The sequence below is a fragment of the Lolium perenne genome, chromosome 4 (assembly GCF_019359855.2).
Source record: "Lolium perenne isolate Kyuss_39 chromosome 4, Kyuss_2.0, whole genome shotgun sequence".
Taxonomy (NCBI): Eukaryota; Viridiplantae; Streptophyta; class Magnoliopsida; order Poales; family Poaceae; genus Lolium; species Lolium perenne.
Window position 1 is genome coordinate 166405911 of NC_067247.2, and position 19400 is coordinate 166425310.

General features: G+C 44.9%; 4 protein-coding genes and 1 non-coding gene across 5 annotated transcripts; 3 read left to right on the plus strand and 2 right to left on the minus strand.

Moving 5' to 3' along the window:
- Positions 1-449: 449 nt before the first annotated feature.
- On the plus strand, positions 450-2207 carry LOC127294452 (uncharacterized). The gene is made up of 2 exons (XM_051324270.2): positions 450-971; positions 2077-2207. Exon 1 carries the CDS (start codon positions 511-513, stop codon positions 964-966), a length of 456 nt encoding a protein of 151 aa, XP_051180230.1. The 5' UTR covers positions 450-510; the 3' UTR covers positions 967-971; positions 2077-2207.
- On the minus strand, positions 1123-4981 carry LOC127294451 (protein DETOXIFICATION 21-like). The gene is made up of 8 exons (XM_051324269.2): positions 4585-4981; positions 2813-3354; positions 2614-2700; positions 2393-2449; positions 2041-2279; positions 1796-1914; positions 1590-1676; positions 1123-1460 (listed from the first exon to the last, which is right to left on the minus strand). Exons 1-8 carry the CDS (start codon positions 4909-4911, stop codon positions 1383-1385), a joined length of 1536 nt encoding a protein of 511 aa, XP_051180229.1. The 5' UTR covers positions 4912-4981; the 3' UTR covers positions 1123-1382.
- Positions 4982-8683: 3702 nt separating this feature from the next.
- On the plus strand, positions 8684-14455 carry LOC127294453 (uncharacterized). The gene is made up of 11 exons (XM_051324271.1): positions 8684-8963; positions 9397-10231; positions 10613-10644; positions 11667-11733; positions 11910-11967; positions 12062-12154; positions 13123-13237; positions 13309-13356; positions 13471-13516; positions 13590-13660; positions 14036-14455. The coding sequence occupies exons 2-11, from the start codon at positions 9404-9406 to the stop codon at positions 14073-14075; spliced, it is 1398 nt and encodes a 465-aa protein (XP_051180231.1). The 5' UTR covers positions 8684-8963; positions 9397-9403; the 3' UTR covers positions 14076-14455.
- Positions 14456-14631: 176 nt separating this feature from the next.
- On the plus strand, positions 14632-17962 carry LOC127294454 (uncharacterized). The gene is made up of 10 exons (XM_051324272.2): positions 14632-14919; positions 15359-15521; positions 15604-15712; positions 16056-16168; positions 16533-16601; positions 16749-16864; positions 16952-17006; positions 17106-17226; positions 17354-17496; positions 17594-17962. The coding sequence occupies exons 2-10, from the start codon at positions 15390-15392 to the stop codon at positions 17693-17695; spliced, it is 960 nt and encodes a 319-aa protein (XP_051180232.1). The 5' UTR covers positions 14632-14919; positions 15359-15389; the 3' UTR covers positions 17696-17962.
- A 989-nt stretch (positions 17963-18951) lies between these two features.
- Positions 18952-19024, minus strand: TRNAA-UGC (transfer RNA alanine (anticodon UGC)). Its single transcript has one exon. It is a non-coding gene; the product is annotated as a tRNA-Ala (tRNA).
- Between the last annotated feature and the right edge of the window lie 376 nt (positions 19025-19400).

The window sequence follows — 19400 nt, forward strand, 5'->3', positions numbered from 1 at the left end:
AACGCACTTCAGCAAGCCAGCTCTTGTCGAGAACGCACTTCAGCAAGCCAGCTCTTGTTGAGAACGCACTTCAGCGAGATCGCATCGGCTGTCGGGACTTACGACAAAGGATCGAGAGGCAGAGGTAATTGACATAGAATGACAACATAACCGATGGCCCCTCTATATACCTCCTGGAGTCGGCACTGTACCTGCCGCTGTTGTTGGTGGTTTTCTGGCCAGCGGCGGCACCCTCGGTGACAGCCTGGGGAGAGAGTTGGCACAAAACCACTATCCATGTCAGCAAAACCGGTCTACAAAATATCTACCAGGGGATGAGGGGGTCACAATTATCCGGTTTTGTAAACTTGTGGAGGTTAAATGTGCTAGTTTTAAGTTAAGGGGGTTAGTGTCCCAACACCAATACTTGTGAGGGTTATATAGACTTCTTTCTTTATGCCGGCAAAAAATCAAAGTCGAGGCATAGCATAGGTTTCTTCTCTCCCCAGTCCCCAGCAATCAGCCCATCCAATGGCCACCGACGCTTCCAACCCCGCCCAGCTCCTGCACCGCGGCGACGGCGAGGGCGAATGGTGCAACCTCGGCGCTGCGTACGTCGCCGTCAAGGTACTCCGCCCGCAGGGCCACTCCATCGTCATGTACTCCGGCCCCGACGGCCACCCCCACCAGCGGATCATCTTCGCGTACCCGATCCTCCCCGGCGACGCCTTCGAGAGGCTGGATGGATCCACTCTCTCCTGGACGGAATCCGGGTCCGGCAACGAGTTCGCGCTCTGCTTCCTCGACGAGGCCGCCTGCGCCGCGTTCTGCGTCGCCATCTCCCCGGTCACGGCGGCGCTCGCCGCCCTGGACGGTGTCGCTGAAAGACTCGCGGGGCTGCGCGTGGCCGCGGCGGAAGGGGGCGCCGCCGCTGGAGGGGACATTGTTGGTCGTCTCTCTCAGCTTAGCATAGGCCGACGGCCATGAATTTGGTTAGTAGGTTTTACCATATCAGTATATCACCGTCGTCTTAGCTTAACTCTGTACAAAATCCTGTAATTTTTTCTTCAGAAGTTTATCTCGCTTTGTTCCAAACCTGCAATACTCAATGCAATAGAGGGAAAGATCTTTCAGACTATGATGTTCTGCTAGGATTTCCATTCGAATTTAGGAGGGAATTGCACCGTGTGAAATTCGTTGATAACCCACCCAACCCAACAAGCAGAGACGATATAGTTTGACATCAGGAATTCAAGAGTATCAGATAGCCAGTGGCTTTTTCACTAGGAGGAATTAGACAAAAGGTCGTCAAACTAATCATATACTTATACTGAAGTTGCGCCAATTTGTTCTTGAGATGCTGATAGATGTGAGATTAGTCCCTGAAAGGATCTCGGGATGGACTATTTTCCAGTTGAACCTTGCAATCTCGTGTCCTCGTCCATGTACCATCTCTTCAGTCTCTCATGAGCAACCTTTACCTGCAAAAACAAGAGGGAGTAAAAGTCCCGTAATTTAGTACTCCAATCTGAATTCCCTGATCTATGGACTACGGCAGCCAAGTTAGATGCAATAGTTGAGCAACATATTGATCATGGTTAATTATGTACCTGTTTTTCCCAGTCAGTCTTAAGTGTTATGATCACAAGCACAATAGTTTGGACCATTGTTCCCACCAGCATCCCAATCCAAATGCCCTACATAAGCAGAAGAAAAAACATTTAGCTACAAACAAATATCAGGTAGAAGACAATGCACAAATGTAATGGTCCCAGGGACTAACTGACAAATAAGAAAATGTCGTAGATCTGATTACCTTTACATGAATGCCAACAACGTAACCTAGTACTACCCCGAGTGGGATACCAATCAAATAGTACGATGCGATGTTAACATATGCGACCACACTTTGCCAGCCCGCCCCGACAGCAACTCCTGCAGGTAATGGAACAAGGCTTATGTTCAGATCTTACAAACTTATCTGTCATAGGATAGTTCTCGTGCTGTTTTTGTGTTCTGTGCGTCTACCTTATTACTTAGAAGTTACAGTAAAATGCTGACCTGATAACACTGGTTGAACACTGTTCATCATGATAGAGAACGCCAGGAGAGGTGAAAGGTCCGCGACAGCATCAGCTACCGCTCGGCTCTCGGTAAACATGTAGGCGATGCTCCCCCGGAAGAAAAGGAAGAACACGAATAACACGGATCCAATCAAGAAGGATGTGATGACCACGTTGACGATGGCGAACTTGGCCCTTCTTGCGCTTCCAGCACCAAGTTCATTTGCCACTCGCACTCTGTAATTAACACTCAGTGGGTGTCATGACATGTTTCTTTGAAGAAATACTCATGATTTTATCACATGAGCAGCCAATCGATGAACAACATGCTGAATATCAAAAGGTTATACCCTGTTGCTCCTAGAAATCCGACAGAAATCATCAGCTCCCATCCATTGATGTTAAGGCTACACATTTCACAAATACAAACCATGACAATGCTTAATTACTTTGTGTATATGCATGTGAGGCCAAAAGGAACAACAAATAAGACCATGTGGAAGTAATGTCAAGAACACTAACTGATAAAGCGGGGTCTGATACTAATGAGTTAGTACTGACTATGTATTACCATATTGAAAGAGCGTCAAGTGCAATCTGTGCATTTCTCATATTCCCGGTGAGGAGAACCAATATTGTGTTGTACCACATTTCCAAACTGCAAATACAAAAGGGTATTACTTTTCTTAAGGTCAAAGATGAAGGGGCAGCCAGCCATACCTAGTCTCATATACCCTACCCTGACAATTTTGATTTAGATTCTTACTTACCAAAGCATCACACCTGAAGACATGGAGAGCTTGAAGACGGCGCCAAGATCGGCGAATGCAGCTGATGAGAACCCTGTCCACGTACGAGGGCATCCACCGAAAAATACAAATGCAAGCTGCCCAAACACAGGGATCCACACGGCAATAATATTGGAGGCCATGACCCCGGCGAGGCCAAGGTTGAAACTAGATGTAGCGATCCAGGAGAGGAGAAGGTGGATGCCGAGGTTGAGAAAGGCGAGGTAGGTGATAATGGCGTTCTTGCTCTGTGCCTGCAGGTACATCTGGAGCGTGTAGGACCAAACACTCGAGAGCATGATGGGGATGTACCACAGGGCGATGGTGCCGGCTACGGTGCAGATGGCAGGGTCCTGACCGAGGAAGACGAGGAGCGGGGAGGTGAAGAGGTAGATGGGGAGCATGGCGACGGCAGAGGCTAAGAGGATGATCCATGAGCGTTGCAGGTAGATTCCGAGCATATGGTACTGCCTGGCGCCGTAGGACTGCCCGCACAATGTCTCCAACGCACTCGCCATGCCCATCTGTAATGCACACATGTGTATGGTTAATTAGTGCTCCTCCGATTTTAGATACAAGGCCATTGTCAAAAAAATTGTACTTCCTCCGACTTTAAATACTCCAGCAAAAATAAAGTCATACAAGGTCAAGAGAGATATTCCATACAATTAATCGTGTTATTTAATACTCTACGCAGTATCTAAAAATTGAGATAAGGAGCTTTTATACAAACTGGAGGGAGTTTTTTTCTCCGCGTGTGTGGAAGGCTCATTCTCCCCTTTACAACGTGCAACCCGCCCAAACTAAATTCTATTCAAACTACTCCCGGAAGGCAGGAATCCGTATTACAAAACTGGCCACAAATACCACCCAGTCAACTGCTGCGTATACAAAATGCACCAGAATGAAGAAAGAACGGTAATGGAAAATGATAGTTTACGCACCTAGGGAACAAATAATGAATAAGAACAGGTACACAGATCCCCATAGTCAGCTCTCCATAAGAACAGGTATAGACGACGAATTGTTATCGAAATATGCAAGAGTATGTTTCTACTGTACACACCTGCATATGTGAATTGTTTTCATAACTTTCTGAATCAAAGAAATGTGATTTTCGGATTATTATTTTTAACTTGGGTCAGGTGATTCTCGCTTTTCAACGATCCAGCAACAAAACTCTATTCGAACGAGTTCCGCGAATTTGTCTTACAAAACGGCAACATACCTCCACAGCTAGCTAACACCTACAAGGCACTAGCTAGAACGAACGAAGAATAGCAATGGAAGAAATAAAGAGAAGATAGCTAGAGAGTGGACAAGTGAAGGCCGAGCTAGAAATCATATTTTTAAGTTTCAAAAAATTCTGGAAAAAATCCTAGATGTAGCTAATGATAGAATCTACAAACATACAAAATCTCAATGTGAAATTCTTAGTACTTTAGCCTACACAAAAATGACAAATGTGTGGATCTGAAAATAGTGAATAGTGCATATTTCAAAACTATAAAACATGTCAGATTTTGTTATTTTTGTGTAGTTTACAATACAAAGAATTTCATATTGAGATTTTGCACGTTTGTAGATTTCATTATTGTCTACATCAAGAATTGTTTTCAGATTTTTTTAAATTTAAAACTATGATTTCTAAATTTTTGAAAATAAAGGGCTACATGTAACTCGGCCTCTATTTGCAGTTTTCGAAGATAGCTAGCTCTTCCATGGCCGGTATAGAAATGCAAGTTATTATGTACCAGGACGCCGATGCTGAAGCGCATGAGGACGGTGGAGACGAGCGCGTAGGCCGCCAGCTCGGTAGGTCCGATGTGGCCGATGAAGGCCTGGCTGATGATGGTGAGGCCAAAGGTGGAGAAGCGCGTGCAGATGGACGGCCCCGCCACCGCCCACAGCTTCCGGTTCTCCTCCACCAGCCGCCGCCCCAGCGCTTCCTTCTCATCTTGCAATATTCCTCCGTCGCTTCCGTTCCGGTTATGGCTGTCCTCCGGCGGCCAAGTGGGCCCCAGCAGAGGAATCTTGCTCTCATCATCTTCTTCCCCGCGCGCGGCCGGCCTCTTCTCCATCGATGGCCTCTAGCTTCAGTTCGACCGCGTGTTGATTTGTATACCGCCGGGACGCTAACTCTGGGCTGGGTGTGTGCTCTTATAAATGATGAAGTCGCTTGCTTTAGGTGCTCGAGAAACTAAGGGAGGAATACGCACGTGCATCATGCATGCTCTATTGCAGTGGCGAAGGATGAAATTTTTTTAAGGTCGGACAAGTTTTAAAGAAAAAAAATTCATACAAAAAATCAAAATTGTCTCTAAACATTAATATTTTGTATAATCTTTAGCATAATCACTTAGTATAATTCAAAAACCGAACCTTCATCAAATTCCAATATTCTAATTCAAGAAAAAATATACCTCTCCCCTTTTGAGCTGTTGGTCCCTTCCTTTTTCTATCCATCTGCTTGTCGGCCTGAATGGCTGCCTGTTGGGTTTCAGAGGCCGCCCAGCTCACTCCAGGCTCAAGCAGGCAACACCGGAGCAGCAGACTGCAGCACAACGACCAGTGGCGGTGGTGGTGACGCCATTTCTGATCGAAGGCGATTAGACGAGGAGGCGTACAGAGAGGAGGCCAGCTGGAGGGCACGAACGCCGACTTGGGAGTCAAGGATCAGCGATCAGGAACGAGGAGGTTTCGATCTGTTTTGCAGACTCCGCACGATCGCCACTACTCCCAGACTCCCACGCGAGCGGCCCATAAAGCCAATTCGGCCGACACGGCAACAAACCAGCCCATATTCTCTCTTCTTCGATCATTTCACCTAATATACGAACAGAAGCAGATGTAGATCGATTATACACTCACAATGCCTATACATATGTAGTGTTTTGCCAAAAATCAAGGTAGGGCGGCTGCCCTATCTTGCCCTACTGGGAGCTTCGCCCCTGCTCTATTGCTCTCTTTTTAAAATAAATAACAAAGGCCATGCATTAAATTAATAACCCGTCGAAAGATTACATCATACTTCTGAACTAGCTTGCAAGGTAAAACTGCACACACTCACACAAAAACATGCCTATCGAGGAGGAGATCATCAAAAGCGGGGAACCAGAACACTACAACAACAAGACTAAGCCCAAGAGGACGAACACTTGTTGGACTGCCCAAGTTGCCGGGACGGAGCTTGCCCTAGAGCACGGGCACCCCAACAAGTGTTGGACACCGCTGAGACTACTACACCATCGCGGGCATCGCGACAAGAATGCTAAGCAAAGAGCATGCTTTGTTGAAGCAGACAAAACAAAGATCCAATGTTGATGCACCGAAACTCCGCCACACTACCTTCGGAGAGCCACACACTATGTGCTCCAAGGCGACATCTTCAAGAAGATCTTTACACAAGAGCGTTGCCGCCGCCCGGTCCGAGGATCTTAGGTTTTCACCCAGAGCACGAAGACGAACCGAGAGAAGCCTTTAGGAAGGGGACGATGTCCATGGTTGCCAAAGGTTTCCCCTCGACATACTCTCTCCACCAAAACGACACCCGGACCACTGTCACAACACGCTATTCAAAGGCCACCATGTCGTCCACACGACCGTGATCACCGGCCAGGACTCCCGCCATCTAGCCACCCGCATCGGTTTCCCAACTATGCGCACTGCCAAATTGGAGGAACACGAGGGACACCGCTGTGAGGACACCGGACGCTGGCCAAGGAGCATTAGCTGGCCACCGCACCACCCCAACAACCAGATGTGAGAAAGCTCCTTCGGCGTGACATCAGATATAGGGGCGGAGACCGATGGGCTCGAAAGCGCTCGGGGACCCTGCCACGGCCCAAACTCGAGGTGGCCAGATCTAGAGCCACGCTGCCCATCATCTCACCCTAGAACCCTCCATGTCGGGAATGTTGGTCATTGCACCACTACTGGCCAAGCATCTTGCGACGCCAAGCCTCACGCTGGATGCTCCCTACCTACCTACCAGCACGCTAGAGGCCGAGCGAGAATGCCAAGGGAGCCACCGCCGCCACAAGCATGGCAGGAGCACACAACCATCATGCTAGCACCGAACGACCGTGCCCTCGCGTCCTACGACCAACGCCACGCTCTCATCAGCAGCGGAGTCTCACGCTGTCACCGCCACGCAAGGGGGAGAAGTGACAAATCCGGTGCATGGTCTCCCGGCTGCGCCTTCTGGCAGCGATGAGGAGAGGGCGGGGGTGTCTGGCGAGTGCCGAAGAAAAGGCACCGCCAAATGCTCCCGGTCGCTTGGGGGATGCGGGAGCAACCTAGGGTTTTCTAACACGTCGCACACCCTCGTGATCTATTGCTCTACCAGTCTAGATGAGACGATAAGTTTACTCACGTGGCCTCTGATATACCACATGAATGTGCGATAGTCGAGCGATCGATTTGGCATGCATACCTTACATGTGTATATATAGACTATCGGTCATCTCTACGCCCCAACTTGAAATTAGTGTGTGGATGAAGGTCCTTCAGTTTCTGCAGAGAAAATTCTGTCCCGACCGATCGAGACGGCATTTGGTGTGAGACAAAGACGAGACAGATATATATGCGTGTAGACGTGAGGCACGTGCATGTGCAAGCCTGCGGTTTAGCTGTCGTTCACATATGGCTGGACGAGAGCTAGTGATGCCGAGTGGCCACGTAAAATGCATGGGATATATATCGTCCATTCGTCCTTCTTCTCCAAGAAGCCACGCGCGCGGCGGGTCGGGATCGATTCGATGGCGCTTATCACAGAACACATTAATATACAGATCGATACATCTGTATCAAGTTGCGAAATTTAATTTAAAATAGAGAAGTAGTTAGCTAGCATTATATTTTTTGTGAGCAAAAAGAAACTTTATTAAGAGGAGGGATTACAAGTTGATCATGTTATAGGGCCTGAAACACAACCTCAGAACCCGAACCTAACCAAAGATCAGCAAGGCTTTCCAACCTTGCATAATTTGCAAGATCATGACTAACCCTAACCTACTATCGTTCCACTTTTACAAAAACACACTCATGCTCTTGATTACAAAGGATTCTAATCTCCGACACCTAATGAAAAAAGGGTGATCTATCCCGCGTAGAATAATCAACGGCCTCTATCAAGTGGGAACAGTCAGTCTCTACTATAATTGGGAACGGACTGCGGTGAATCGCCAAGTCGAGGCCCTCCATGCAAGCTAGAATTTCTACCTCAAGAGAACCATCACAATCGTCCATGAATCTGCATGCAGTGAAAACCGGTGTTCCAGTACTATCGAGAAGCACCATGCGAGCCCCGGCACTATGATCAGCAACATTACATTGATCGATCTACATCCATGAATGATATACCGCCGCATCGGTACATCCTAGCTCGATATACATGTCCCACGCAGAGAAATGCAATTCTCAAGCACAACCGTATTTTTATTTTTATTTCCTTTTATTTTTTAGTTTTTGTATTAAGCAATTTTTTTTAAATAAATGCATTTTTTAACCGTGACCATTTTCAAATTAACATCAGCATTGTTTCGAACGAAGAAACGTTCTTGAAAGCCTCGCAAATATTTTTTTGAACACTTGAATGTTGTTTATTCAAAACCTTGAAAAAAAATTAAAAATATTTTTCAAAATGTTTATATTTTGATTTTTGTCATAAAAAAATCAATCTAAAACATATTCCAAATTCAGAAAATGTTATAATTTTGAAAAATGTTATTTTTAAAAAATATTCAGATTAAAAAAACTCTTTTAAGATTTTTTTTAGATTTTAAAGGAAAAAAGAAACAAAATAGAGGCAAGAGAAAAGAAAAGAGAAAAAGACCTGGGAGTGTGAGGGAATGAATGATCCATCCAGGCCCAGCCACCAAATCAATCGGCTCCTCATCGTCAACCTCGCTCTCCTCCGACACCGCCCACCGCCCACCATCGCCGCCGCCGCCTAGGCTTCTTCTTCCCCTTCTCCCGCTGGCGTCGGGCACCCTGGACTCGAGCGCAGGTCGCCCCACCCTAGGCGAGTAGGCGACCCGGCGGGAAGCGGAGCAGGCGAGCAGCGGTGCGGCGACCGCCGGAGCAGGCTGCAGGCACCGCGACGTCAAAGGCCCAGGACTCCACTCGCCAGGTACTTCCGGTCATCACCTCTTCTAATTCCCCTAATCCCCCCTCCGCATCGCATCAGTCTAGCAGAGTAGCACTTAGCACTACTCCACCATATTACTCCTAGTTGTTTAGGAGACTAGCACCCAAGCCATCGTGGTACGGCTGGGCCTGTGTGGCGCGACCGTGCGCCGGGGAGGCGAGAGGCCGGCTACGCAGCCTCGCCTTCGCCGTCCCAGAACGCTGCTGCTACCCCCTCCCCTACCCGCGTAGAAACCCTAGCCCCACCGCGACCCGCAGTACGTCGTCCCTTTTCTAGGTTGATTCCCTTGGTTTGAGCATCCAGTGTTTAGCGCTTGCAGATCTGGTGAGGTCCGATCATCTTTTTTGTTCTGCTTATCATCCCCAAGCGGTTTCTCCATTATTTCTCCTTCTGAATTGATTTTGTGATGCTTCAGGTGAGGAATGGCTTCTAGCGTGGAGCGGAGGGACCATTCCTCCCGTAGGTCGGGGCACACAAGATCCCGTTCTCCGGTGAGGGAGCGTGTATCGTCTCCACGCAAGCAGAGCCCGTCAGCTCGTAAGGAGAGGTCGCGGGCTGAGAGGACTCGCTCACCTAGGAGGCGGTCTCCTGTTAAGGCCAGCCTTTCACACAGGGAGAGGTCGCCACAGAGAGAGAAGGTGAAAGAGCGGGTCAGGTCGCCGAAACACACTCGGGCACTGTCACGGTCCCCATCACCTGCTGGGAAACGGGAGCCTCGGTCGCTCTCACCACGGTCCAGGAGACTAAAGAGAGCTCAGGATGAGCGTGAAAGGTCAGAAGTAATTGAGGGCGACCATCGGAAGCCTCCCAGCAGGGAAGAACGGAGTACACGGAAGCACAGGGAGCGTGATGAGGGGAGGGATGCATCAAGAGATAGGAAGGTGGACGGAAGACTGGATAATGATGACGGGAGGGATCACTCTCACTCAAGAGATAGAAGGGCTGACAGGGATGACCGGTCAGGTGCTTCAAGAGATGCACGGTCAAGCCGGGATGATGAAAGGAATGATTCAAGAGGGAAAAGGTCAGATCCATATGATCGAAAAGGTGCTTCCAGGGAGCAAAGGACAGACCAGGATGATAGAAGGGATTCCGCACGACAGAGAATGTCAGATCGGCATGAGAATAATGCTGGATCAGGAAGATCATCTAGGCGTGGCCGATCAGTGTCTCCAGAAGAGAATACACATAGGGGCAGGCATGAATCTCACTCATCACCAAGGGCATCCAGAAGTGCAGCACGTCTTGAGGTGTGTGGTGACACCCAACCCTTTTCATGATGTCTCTCCATAATTCCTATGCCTTACTTGGCCTTGTCTTCTTTTATTGCATGTATGTTCTTTGGTGCTGCTCAATATCTAATATGTTCCGCCCAAATTAACAGGATGTCCGAAAATCATTTCATAGCTTGGAATATCAATTGGATGCAGTGCAGCCTGTGTAGCCAGTAGCTCACTTCACCATACATATCATTACATAAACCTGATTCATTTCAACCCTCCCGGCTGCAGATTCCATATGACATAATTAGTAGTCAATTACCTTTTCACTCTAAACTAAGATGGTAACTTTCATGTTTGCTATTGTGGCCTGAAGAGTTCAATCTCAAATTTTCCTTTGATTTATTTCAGGATACAAGCTCTAGAGCAGATGGAGCATCCCGGTGAGTGTTTGAAACTCTTGACTGATATACATATTAAATTCTTAGTAGAAACGTTGTTTGCTACACTTTTCTGTTTATTGCTATAGGTACATACTTTAAGGGAAATCTTATCATTTTAATGATTAGTTCAATCTGTTTAAGTTGGTGTTATACCTGAATACATCTTTTTTTGTGGAATGTCCCAAGATTTTTTTGGTCTAAAAATTTAGGACATGTCTTTCTTGCCACCGGAATTAGTGTTGGGCGTTTATAGTTGCCAATGGCAGTTTAAAGACAGTGATCTGTAATGGGCATACGAAAATAACCTGATGTCTCTACTAGCGAAGGCATGCAGAAGTTAGGATGTCTTTTGGTGCCTTTTGAAAAAGTTTTACTTGCCAAACTCTTGTGTTGGAGACTCATGCTCCAGCAGGGTGGGCACATGAGCATCACTTCCTGTCTCCATTATAGTTGATTGCTATTTGATTGCCACTCAAACACAAAATTCTAGTATTATGTCGGGTGTCAATAAAGATATATGCACTTTTATGATGTCTGATACATTTTTTTGGCCTTCACATGGCAAAAGGAGCATCTCCCTAAATTTAGAAATGCTAGTTTGTTTATCAAATTTCATCCCCTGCCAAGTGAACATGACACATGGAAACATAATAGTAATAGAGGTAACAATTTGCTGCTGTTTCTGGGCCAGTATTGTTCTGTTGGAAAATCATTCCAGTTGGGATCACTTTATTTGCTTGTAAATTCCTATGTTGTGAAAACTGAAAAACTACCATACACCATGTTTCTTTGTTGCTGCTCAAGTGGAATCGGTTGATTAACTCTCTATTTTTGACCTGCTAGGTTGCTATGTTATATATGCTATTTTTCTGAATCATTTTATGTTTTACTCAGGATGCTATACTACCAGCGTATTTGTTGGTTCTTATGTTTTTGGAGCATGATATTTTGCTTTAAGAAATGTTCTCAGTGCTATGCATTTTATTGTTTGTGAATTAACCGCCAGCGACTGTTTTGGTCAGGAGTGGTGATCCTGATTCATTGGCAATGATGAATACTGCTGCAGAAGCTCTGGAGGTGAAAGAGAAGGTATTCCATACACCATAATGGATGTTGCATTAATGTTACTGTATTTATCTGTAGAATATTGTGTAATCATACATGCACCGCTTGTTAGTTTTCTGGTAGTACTTTAACAACATTTTTTGCTCATCTTTCTTTTCATTGACACATTCTTATGTATAGCGACTGCATTTATTTTTCAGCAAAAACCGTCATTTGAGTTGTCTGGAAAGCTTGCCGAGGAGACTAACAAAGTTGGAGGTGCTGGTCACAAGCATGTCGCTAAAGCAAGTTTTCCCTTTGTCTACATTGTTACTGCATGGTTTCCAGAGCTGACAATCCATTTCCTCTCCAGGTATAACTCTGTTGTATTCAGAACCTTCAGAGGCTCGCAAATCAGATATTAGATGGAGACTCTATGTCTTTAAGGGTGGTGAAGCACTGAATGGTACTTATATTCGACTTATTACTCTCCATATATGAAGCTATTGTTTGTTTCATGTCATGCTATCCATCTTTCTAGTAACTATTTGTTCCTGCTAGATACATGCTGCCTCTCTCTGTACTGGACACACAGTTGCGTCCTGCTAATTAATTTATAAATTGGTCAATGAGTAGTGAAACACATACCTAGCATCATTATCTCAGAATTCAGAAGATTCTCCGGCTCATGATGTAGCTATGAGTCAATGTCACTATTTTTTTGTGATCAATCTTCCAGCTGCATCTGAACCTGAATTAGTCAGTGACACATGATCAACAGATCAGTTCACAGCATTAGGCATATGTCGAGAAAAGTTGTTGTGTTTGCCTGTATGCTGAGGTTTTACCATTTTAGTTTACTGTGGAATGGAGAAGAATTGCTGCAGCAGGCCAGCGGCTGCTTGATTCGTCCCTACAGGCAAATCATGAGTGATAACTGGGCTAAGATGTGGGCTGAACGAAAGACCTGCAAGTCCCACACAGTTCCAGTGTACCCATGGGCACCCACACTATGTTATGACTTGTGTGGGATGGGTTACTGTCGTGTTGGAAGACCCGTTCCCACTTGCATCCTGATGTTTGATAAATATTTCACTAGATTTGGTGTGAATTGAAGTGAATGCTCTAAAGTTAACAACAATGAGTAGCAAGTTAATAAAAATATTAGGGCATGTTTAATTCCTTTGCTCGACCTTGTTTGGCCTTGGTTAGCAAGGTTAAGGATCTTGGGATGGATTTATAGGTCCCTAGTCCAACAGAAGATTTCCTTAGCAAGGATTGCCTGCCCAGCAGCGAAACTAGCTGAAGGAACCAAATGTCACTATCGGTGATTATACGTTGTGTAGGGTACCAACAAACTAGCATGCTTTTCTTGATATAATAGTTCAGTTTCTAGCACGTGAATGTTTCTGATGATGCTATCTAATTGAACAGAACCACTGTATGTTCATCGTATGAGCCACTACCTTTTTGGAAGGGAAAGGAGGATTGCGGATGTCCCCACAGATCATCCCTCCTGCAGCAAGCAACATGCAGTTCTTCAATATAGGCAAGTTTAACAATCTTATTTCTGTATGTTGAGAAACCATACTGTGATAAACTAATATTTTCCCTATTCAGACTTGTAGAGAAGGAGCAACCAGATGGCATGATGGCACAGAAAGTGAGGTACTTAGATTGTAGATAGCAATATTGTCATAACTAATCTGCATGCTTATCCTAGTTCTTAAGTACTTCATATGTTAATGATGTTTTTTTTTTAACCTTTCTGCTTTTTAACAGGCCATATCTGATGGATCTTGGTAGTACCAATGGGACATTTATTAATGTAAGTTTTCTAGATACATGTTTTCCACATTTAATCATTTCAATATTTTCTCTAATATGCTGTATTGCTACAGGAGAATCGTATTGAGCCTCACCGTTACTACGAACTCTTTGAAAGGGACAACATTAAGTTTGGCAATAGTAGGTATGGTCATGACAATTTAAGAAATTATTTCATCCTTGCTGGTTAAGATGTTTAGCTTGCTTTGTTCGTCCCCGTCAAATCACTTAAAGAAAGTGCTATTGAAATGTCACATATTTGCAACTATGTTAGTAACTTTGCTGTTCCCACTATATTGGTTTGAGACAACTTGAAGGATAACATACCATCTCCATTTATTTTCTTAATTAGAGTTTTTTCTTAAGACTAGTTTTGAACCTGCCCGTCACATGTTTTTCCTGTATGTGCCTTTGATTGCAAGTTGAAGCATGCAAAATCTTTCTTCAGAATTTCAGACCTAGTGCCAGGGACTATTAACAGATTTGAACTTATGGATGTCATTGTTTACGTTGCTTGCAGTCGGGAGTATGTCTTGCTCCATGAGAACTCCACAGAATGAGGAAAAGAAGACACAGATGAGTCGAAGATGTAAAGCGCAGTAGGAGCTGTACCTGAAAACATTTTGACCTACTGAGGATATTTTATGGACCGTCGAGACATTGTAGGTGTGCTAGCATGTTTCCTAGATGGTTGTTTATGGTGTCTTAGCAAGGACGGCGAACTCTGTGGCGGGGTGATGCAGTGGAGCTTTAGCTTGTAGCCCCCTCATTTGAGTATTGTTGGTATCTGAATGTTTTGTTCTTGCTGATCAACTAATACTGGACTTGGCATAATCTGGTGTACTCTCTATGGTTGTACTGTAGCATTTTGGCGAACCTGAATCTTGTACTGTACTTTGTTGCTTGGTTTTGAATCAGAAGGACCTGAAAGGTTTTTTTATTTTATGAAAGAAGGACCTGAAAGTATTTGGTGAGCACGTAGTATATTCAAACTCAGAGGTCACCATCTATCTATAGGGGCATAGTCACCGATAGTATCATCTAGGACCATGCCGCTGCCGTCGTCGAGAAGGTCCTCTTGAGGCCACACGCAGCTGGTATATGCCGTGCTCACTGTCGGCGAAAGACCGTCGACCGTGGTGCGTGGTGGCGCGAACGGGTGACTGGTTGGTAGGTGGCACTGAATGAATCAGGTTCCATTTTGTCAGGAACACCCCTGAAACAGAAGAAAAATCAGGGTCCTGTCCAACCCAGATCGCCGGCGCGCAGTGCGGCCAGGAGGACTCATCTCCTCCGACCCCGGCGATCGTCGGCGTCACCAGCCGTGCCTCAAAAGAGGAAAATTAGAGGCGGATCCCGGTCGCCCGAGCCCCACGGCCAGCCAACGCTCGTCTCGATCGCCAGGTAAGCAGGTGCCCCCCACCCGCGAGATGCGATGCAGCGTCAACCTCCCTTCCCAGCTGCAGCTCCTCCTCCGCCGTCCCAATCCATCTACTGTAGATGCGGAGCTCGTTACCTCGTAGCTTTTGCTCGGACCACAGCGCAGCGCGATTAGTCTCCTCGGCGGGGCGACCACCAGGGGCCGGCCAATTTTGGCTACCTCTGTCCGTAGCTTTTGATCGAGGATTGGGTTGTGCCGTGCGTGCGTCTTCATTGACCAAATGAGAGAGAGAGAGAGAGGTCTAACTAACCTTGTGTTTCCTCTTGTCACTAGCTATTTCTGCTTAATTCCACACTTGCACTTTTTTACTTAATAAGGAACTGCCTACTCCTACTAGTTTGATTCTCCTGCCAAATGTATGGAATGAATTACAGTGTCCTGCACTTGCTGTTGGTGTGGCAGGTATGGCTTGTGCAGCCATCTGAGCTTCGGGATGGCCTCGAAAGCCGTAAGGAGGAGGCCTGCCGATAAAGGGAGCGACAAGCTTATGGAGACGACGACGACGACGCCGGATTCTGTCACCGAGCCTCTTCTAGGAAATACTGCTCAGGGGAGCAAATCGGAGGTTAGTACTTGAATTTGGGGTTATAGACACTGTCCTTGCTTTCTGTCATCTTCTCATGTCCTCCATTATGTGTTTCTTGCAGGGATATGAGCATACGATACGACCGGATCTCTGGGATGGAAAAACTCACCAGTGCCTTCATTGGGCGCATATTGTATCTGATTTTATTACTCAATCTGCAAAAAGGATAGGTAATTATCACTGGTGCCAGTTCAGAAAAAAATGCTACATCTTGTACTAGTTACTTGAGAAACAAATCACATTTTCATCAAGTGCATATGAATTAGTGAATTGCTATCATTTTAGTCCTAGTGATAATTCTGTCCTTCAAAATATATGATTTTCTCGTGCTCTTATCTTCACAACTTGGACCGTTGTAGTTGCTGGTAAGCTAGTGAGGGATTTGATTAAGCCGAGATAATCTCTATGTAACTAACATTGCTATTCTTGTCCGAACAATATGTTGTGCTTGCTATTTTTGTGACTTATTTTTATGCTTTTATTAATGCTCAGAAAGCTCTCTTTTCTTTGTAGTAAATGCTATTTCTCAGTTTGGGTCGTTGCTAGCAAGGTTGTTTGGTTGCTCCTGTGCTCCTCAAAGTTCACAACATGGACAGACGATGCTAGTTAATCTCAGTCCATTACAGGTATGGTGGCACTTGCAGACATTCTATTTTTTTATTTGAAATCCTGTATAATGAACATGAAAGGGAGTTTGCCATTGTAAGCGCCAACTTAGAAATTAGAATATCTTGTAATTTGGCGCTGGAATCCCCCCCACCCCCCCTCGTCTAAATGTGTTTTGTGTGTGTGCCCAATACATATGCATTTACCTTAATGTGTCTTTTCCCTAAGATATTGACTCACATGCGTAATTGCCACCCTTCCGATTTAGGGTAGTAATGGCACCTACATTAATAGCCTTTCTTCTTCATCCCATTGTTGTTTGCATCTGTCAACTTTTTTTTGATATGGCAATATGGTTTTGACAGTTTCACATTTACTCTATAGGAAGAACGATTAAAATTCTTGAGGCAAAGATCAAATGTGCCATTTGATTGCAACACCGTCCAGCACCAGGTTCTCATCCTGAACGTTTATGCAGCACTTTTCTTGTTTTAGCAAGTCAATAGTAATTTTCTACCTTAAAGGAATGATAAATTAAATCATTCATAAGTTAATATGCTGATGATATTCATGAATAGAATGCCACTTCTTCCATTACAGGATGCTCTGAAGGAACTTTGGAAGTTGGCCTATCCCGATCGACAACTTCCTCCCCTAAAATCAGATCTCTGGAAGGAGATGGGCTGGCAGAACTCTGATCCATCAACAGATTTTAGGTTCATTTTCCTATGGATTGATACTTAAAGGAACTACGGAGTATCTTGTGTTTTTGTCAACATTCACTCAACCGAGGTTACTTGCAGGGCAGGGGGGTTCATGTCCTTGGAGAATCTAATATACTTCGCTAGAAATTATCCAGTATGTTTCTGTTCATCATGAACACTTACTCCTTATAAATCCGCCATTAGTTTGTTTTTTTCAGTCTGGTTTAATGCTGAATACCTGCTTGACATGCAGGATTCCTTTCATAGGCTATTATATAAGGCGGATGGTGAGAGAGCTGAATGGGAATATCCCTTTGCAGTAGCTGGCGTAAACATATCTTATACGTTAGCTCAAACGCTGGTTTTGCAATCAGGTAAAATGAATGCAAGTCTTTTTATTCTTTGTTTATAGTTACTTTTGCTCGACTGCTTGTGGAATGTGGTTCGTAAGCAGGCCAATTCACGGGGAAACTACATTCCTATTTGCTCACTTTTTTGCAGGAAATAGGAGTTCCAAAGCAAGAGTTTGCTTTGCCCAGCTACTTGAAGATGACAAGATGGCTTTCGATAACCTTTTCTGCGTAGCTTTTCAGATGCTTGATGCTCAGTGGCTTGCAAGGAGAGCTAGTTATATGGAATTCAACGTGAGTGTTTTGTATATAAGATATGTTCTCCGCATGCTAATGGTTTCTTGTTCCATCACCTTGTTCAACCGGGTTACCTTTATTTCCATCTTATCAGGAAGTTCTGAAGTCCACACTAGTTCAGTTAGAGCAAGAGCTTACAAGTGAAGGCATTTCAAGCGTTCAGAACATGCCATCATTCAGGATGTTAAAGAGGTAGTACTGTTTGCTGTTCTACAGAAAAAAGGAGGAGCTCTTGCCTGTTAGTATGTTGTTAAATATGGTCCATTCTTTTATTGGTTGTTCAATATACTAGGTTGTGTAAGATTAGTGATCATAACAGAAAGTATCCGGTTCATACCAATTATGTTATACCTTGAAATGGCACTTACTCTGTCAGGTTTTGACGTTAAGCTTTGGGGGTAACACAATATTATTGTAATACTTACTATGGCAAAATCAATTTTCTGGAGTGCTTTTGAAAATACGTGAACACGTATGGAACAAAAGTTTCACCTCTTCTATGAAGGATAGTTTCATTTGTAATTTGAACGAAGCATAAGTTCATGCCGTAGTTATAGGTAGGACATGCGATTTGCGAAAGCTGATTTGGAAGGTTAGCATGGAAGGAATCTACTGCAGTAACACGGACATTGTATCAGGCTTCAGATCATATTATGATCCTAGGAGTAGACCTGCTTCTTTCATCGGAGATGGTTTTCTAAATTTCCGAATCGAGAGAGGTTTTCACAGTCCTCCGTCAAGTTCTGGCCCCGCATGGTCAAGAAAAAATGGTGCTTCTGTAAAGCTCTAGGTGCAAGGTGACTCATGTGAAGTTTATTGTCGAAGTTGGAGCTATATCTTCCTAGATGCTTTGGGTTGATTGTTCGGCATGGGCCTACATGGGTTTTGGTGTCGGTTGTAGCAAGGGAACCCGTGGGTGGTCGTCGGATTCGTTGACGAGAAGAGTGACGACGATGACACTCAAATGTAACCTCGACAAGGGTCTTCCTTCTCGGCTGTGTGTTTGTGCTTCGTGTGGGTGGCTAGGTCGGCTGAGTGTCCAATATAGTTGTGTTCTATGAAGAGTGTTGGTGCATTTGCGGTTTCCGACTGCTTCCTTGCTAATGAACTGATCGAATCTCTTCCCAATTCTTCTAAACTTTGATACTTATTATGGATCACAATGAATAATAAAGTTGCAAAATTTTAAAAAAAAGGAAAAAACTGTGGGGTGTCAGATTGGTGTACGGTACCTCGTAAGCCCGGGGGTGGTCTCCTGCCAATTCCTCAACTTCTGCGATATTCCAAATGCACATTGTTTGGCTGCAACAAATTCCTCAATTTCTGTATTTGCGATATTCCAAATATACATTGCTTGACTACAAGTTGCTGCACGGGGTTCGACACAAAATGTTTGGAAAGGAAAAAAGAAATTATAACCACAGTACTGATCATGACTGACATGCAAAATATTGGAGATGCGGGGGATCGAACCCCGTGCCTCCCGCATGCAAAGCGGGCGCTCTACCATTTGAGCTACATCCCCATGATGCATATACCTAGTACTTAGTAATCTAAACTAATATGTGTCACGATGAAATTAACCTTCACTACTAATCAGTGAGGGACTGAGATCAACAGAGGCAGCTCATACACAGAGTTTAAAGCAAAAAAAAATTATCAAAATTTGCATCTGATGATACACAAAGCCGTTGTCTCACAACAACCTCCTATATCAAACCGAAAAAAGAAACCTTGAGGTGCATTTTTTTCTGGCAAAGTGATGATAAGGACATAAACTAGATTCTGCATGAAAAAACAGAGACTAACTGCAACTGCAGAGTTCACAGATTGCAGGCCACTAGGAAGATGTCAGAGATGACTGAATTTTCACTGTCAGGAGAATGTTCGAGGAGAGTTTA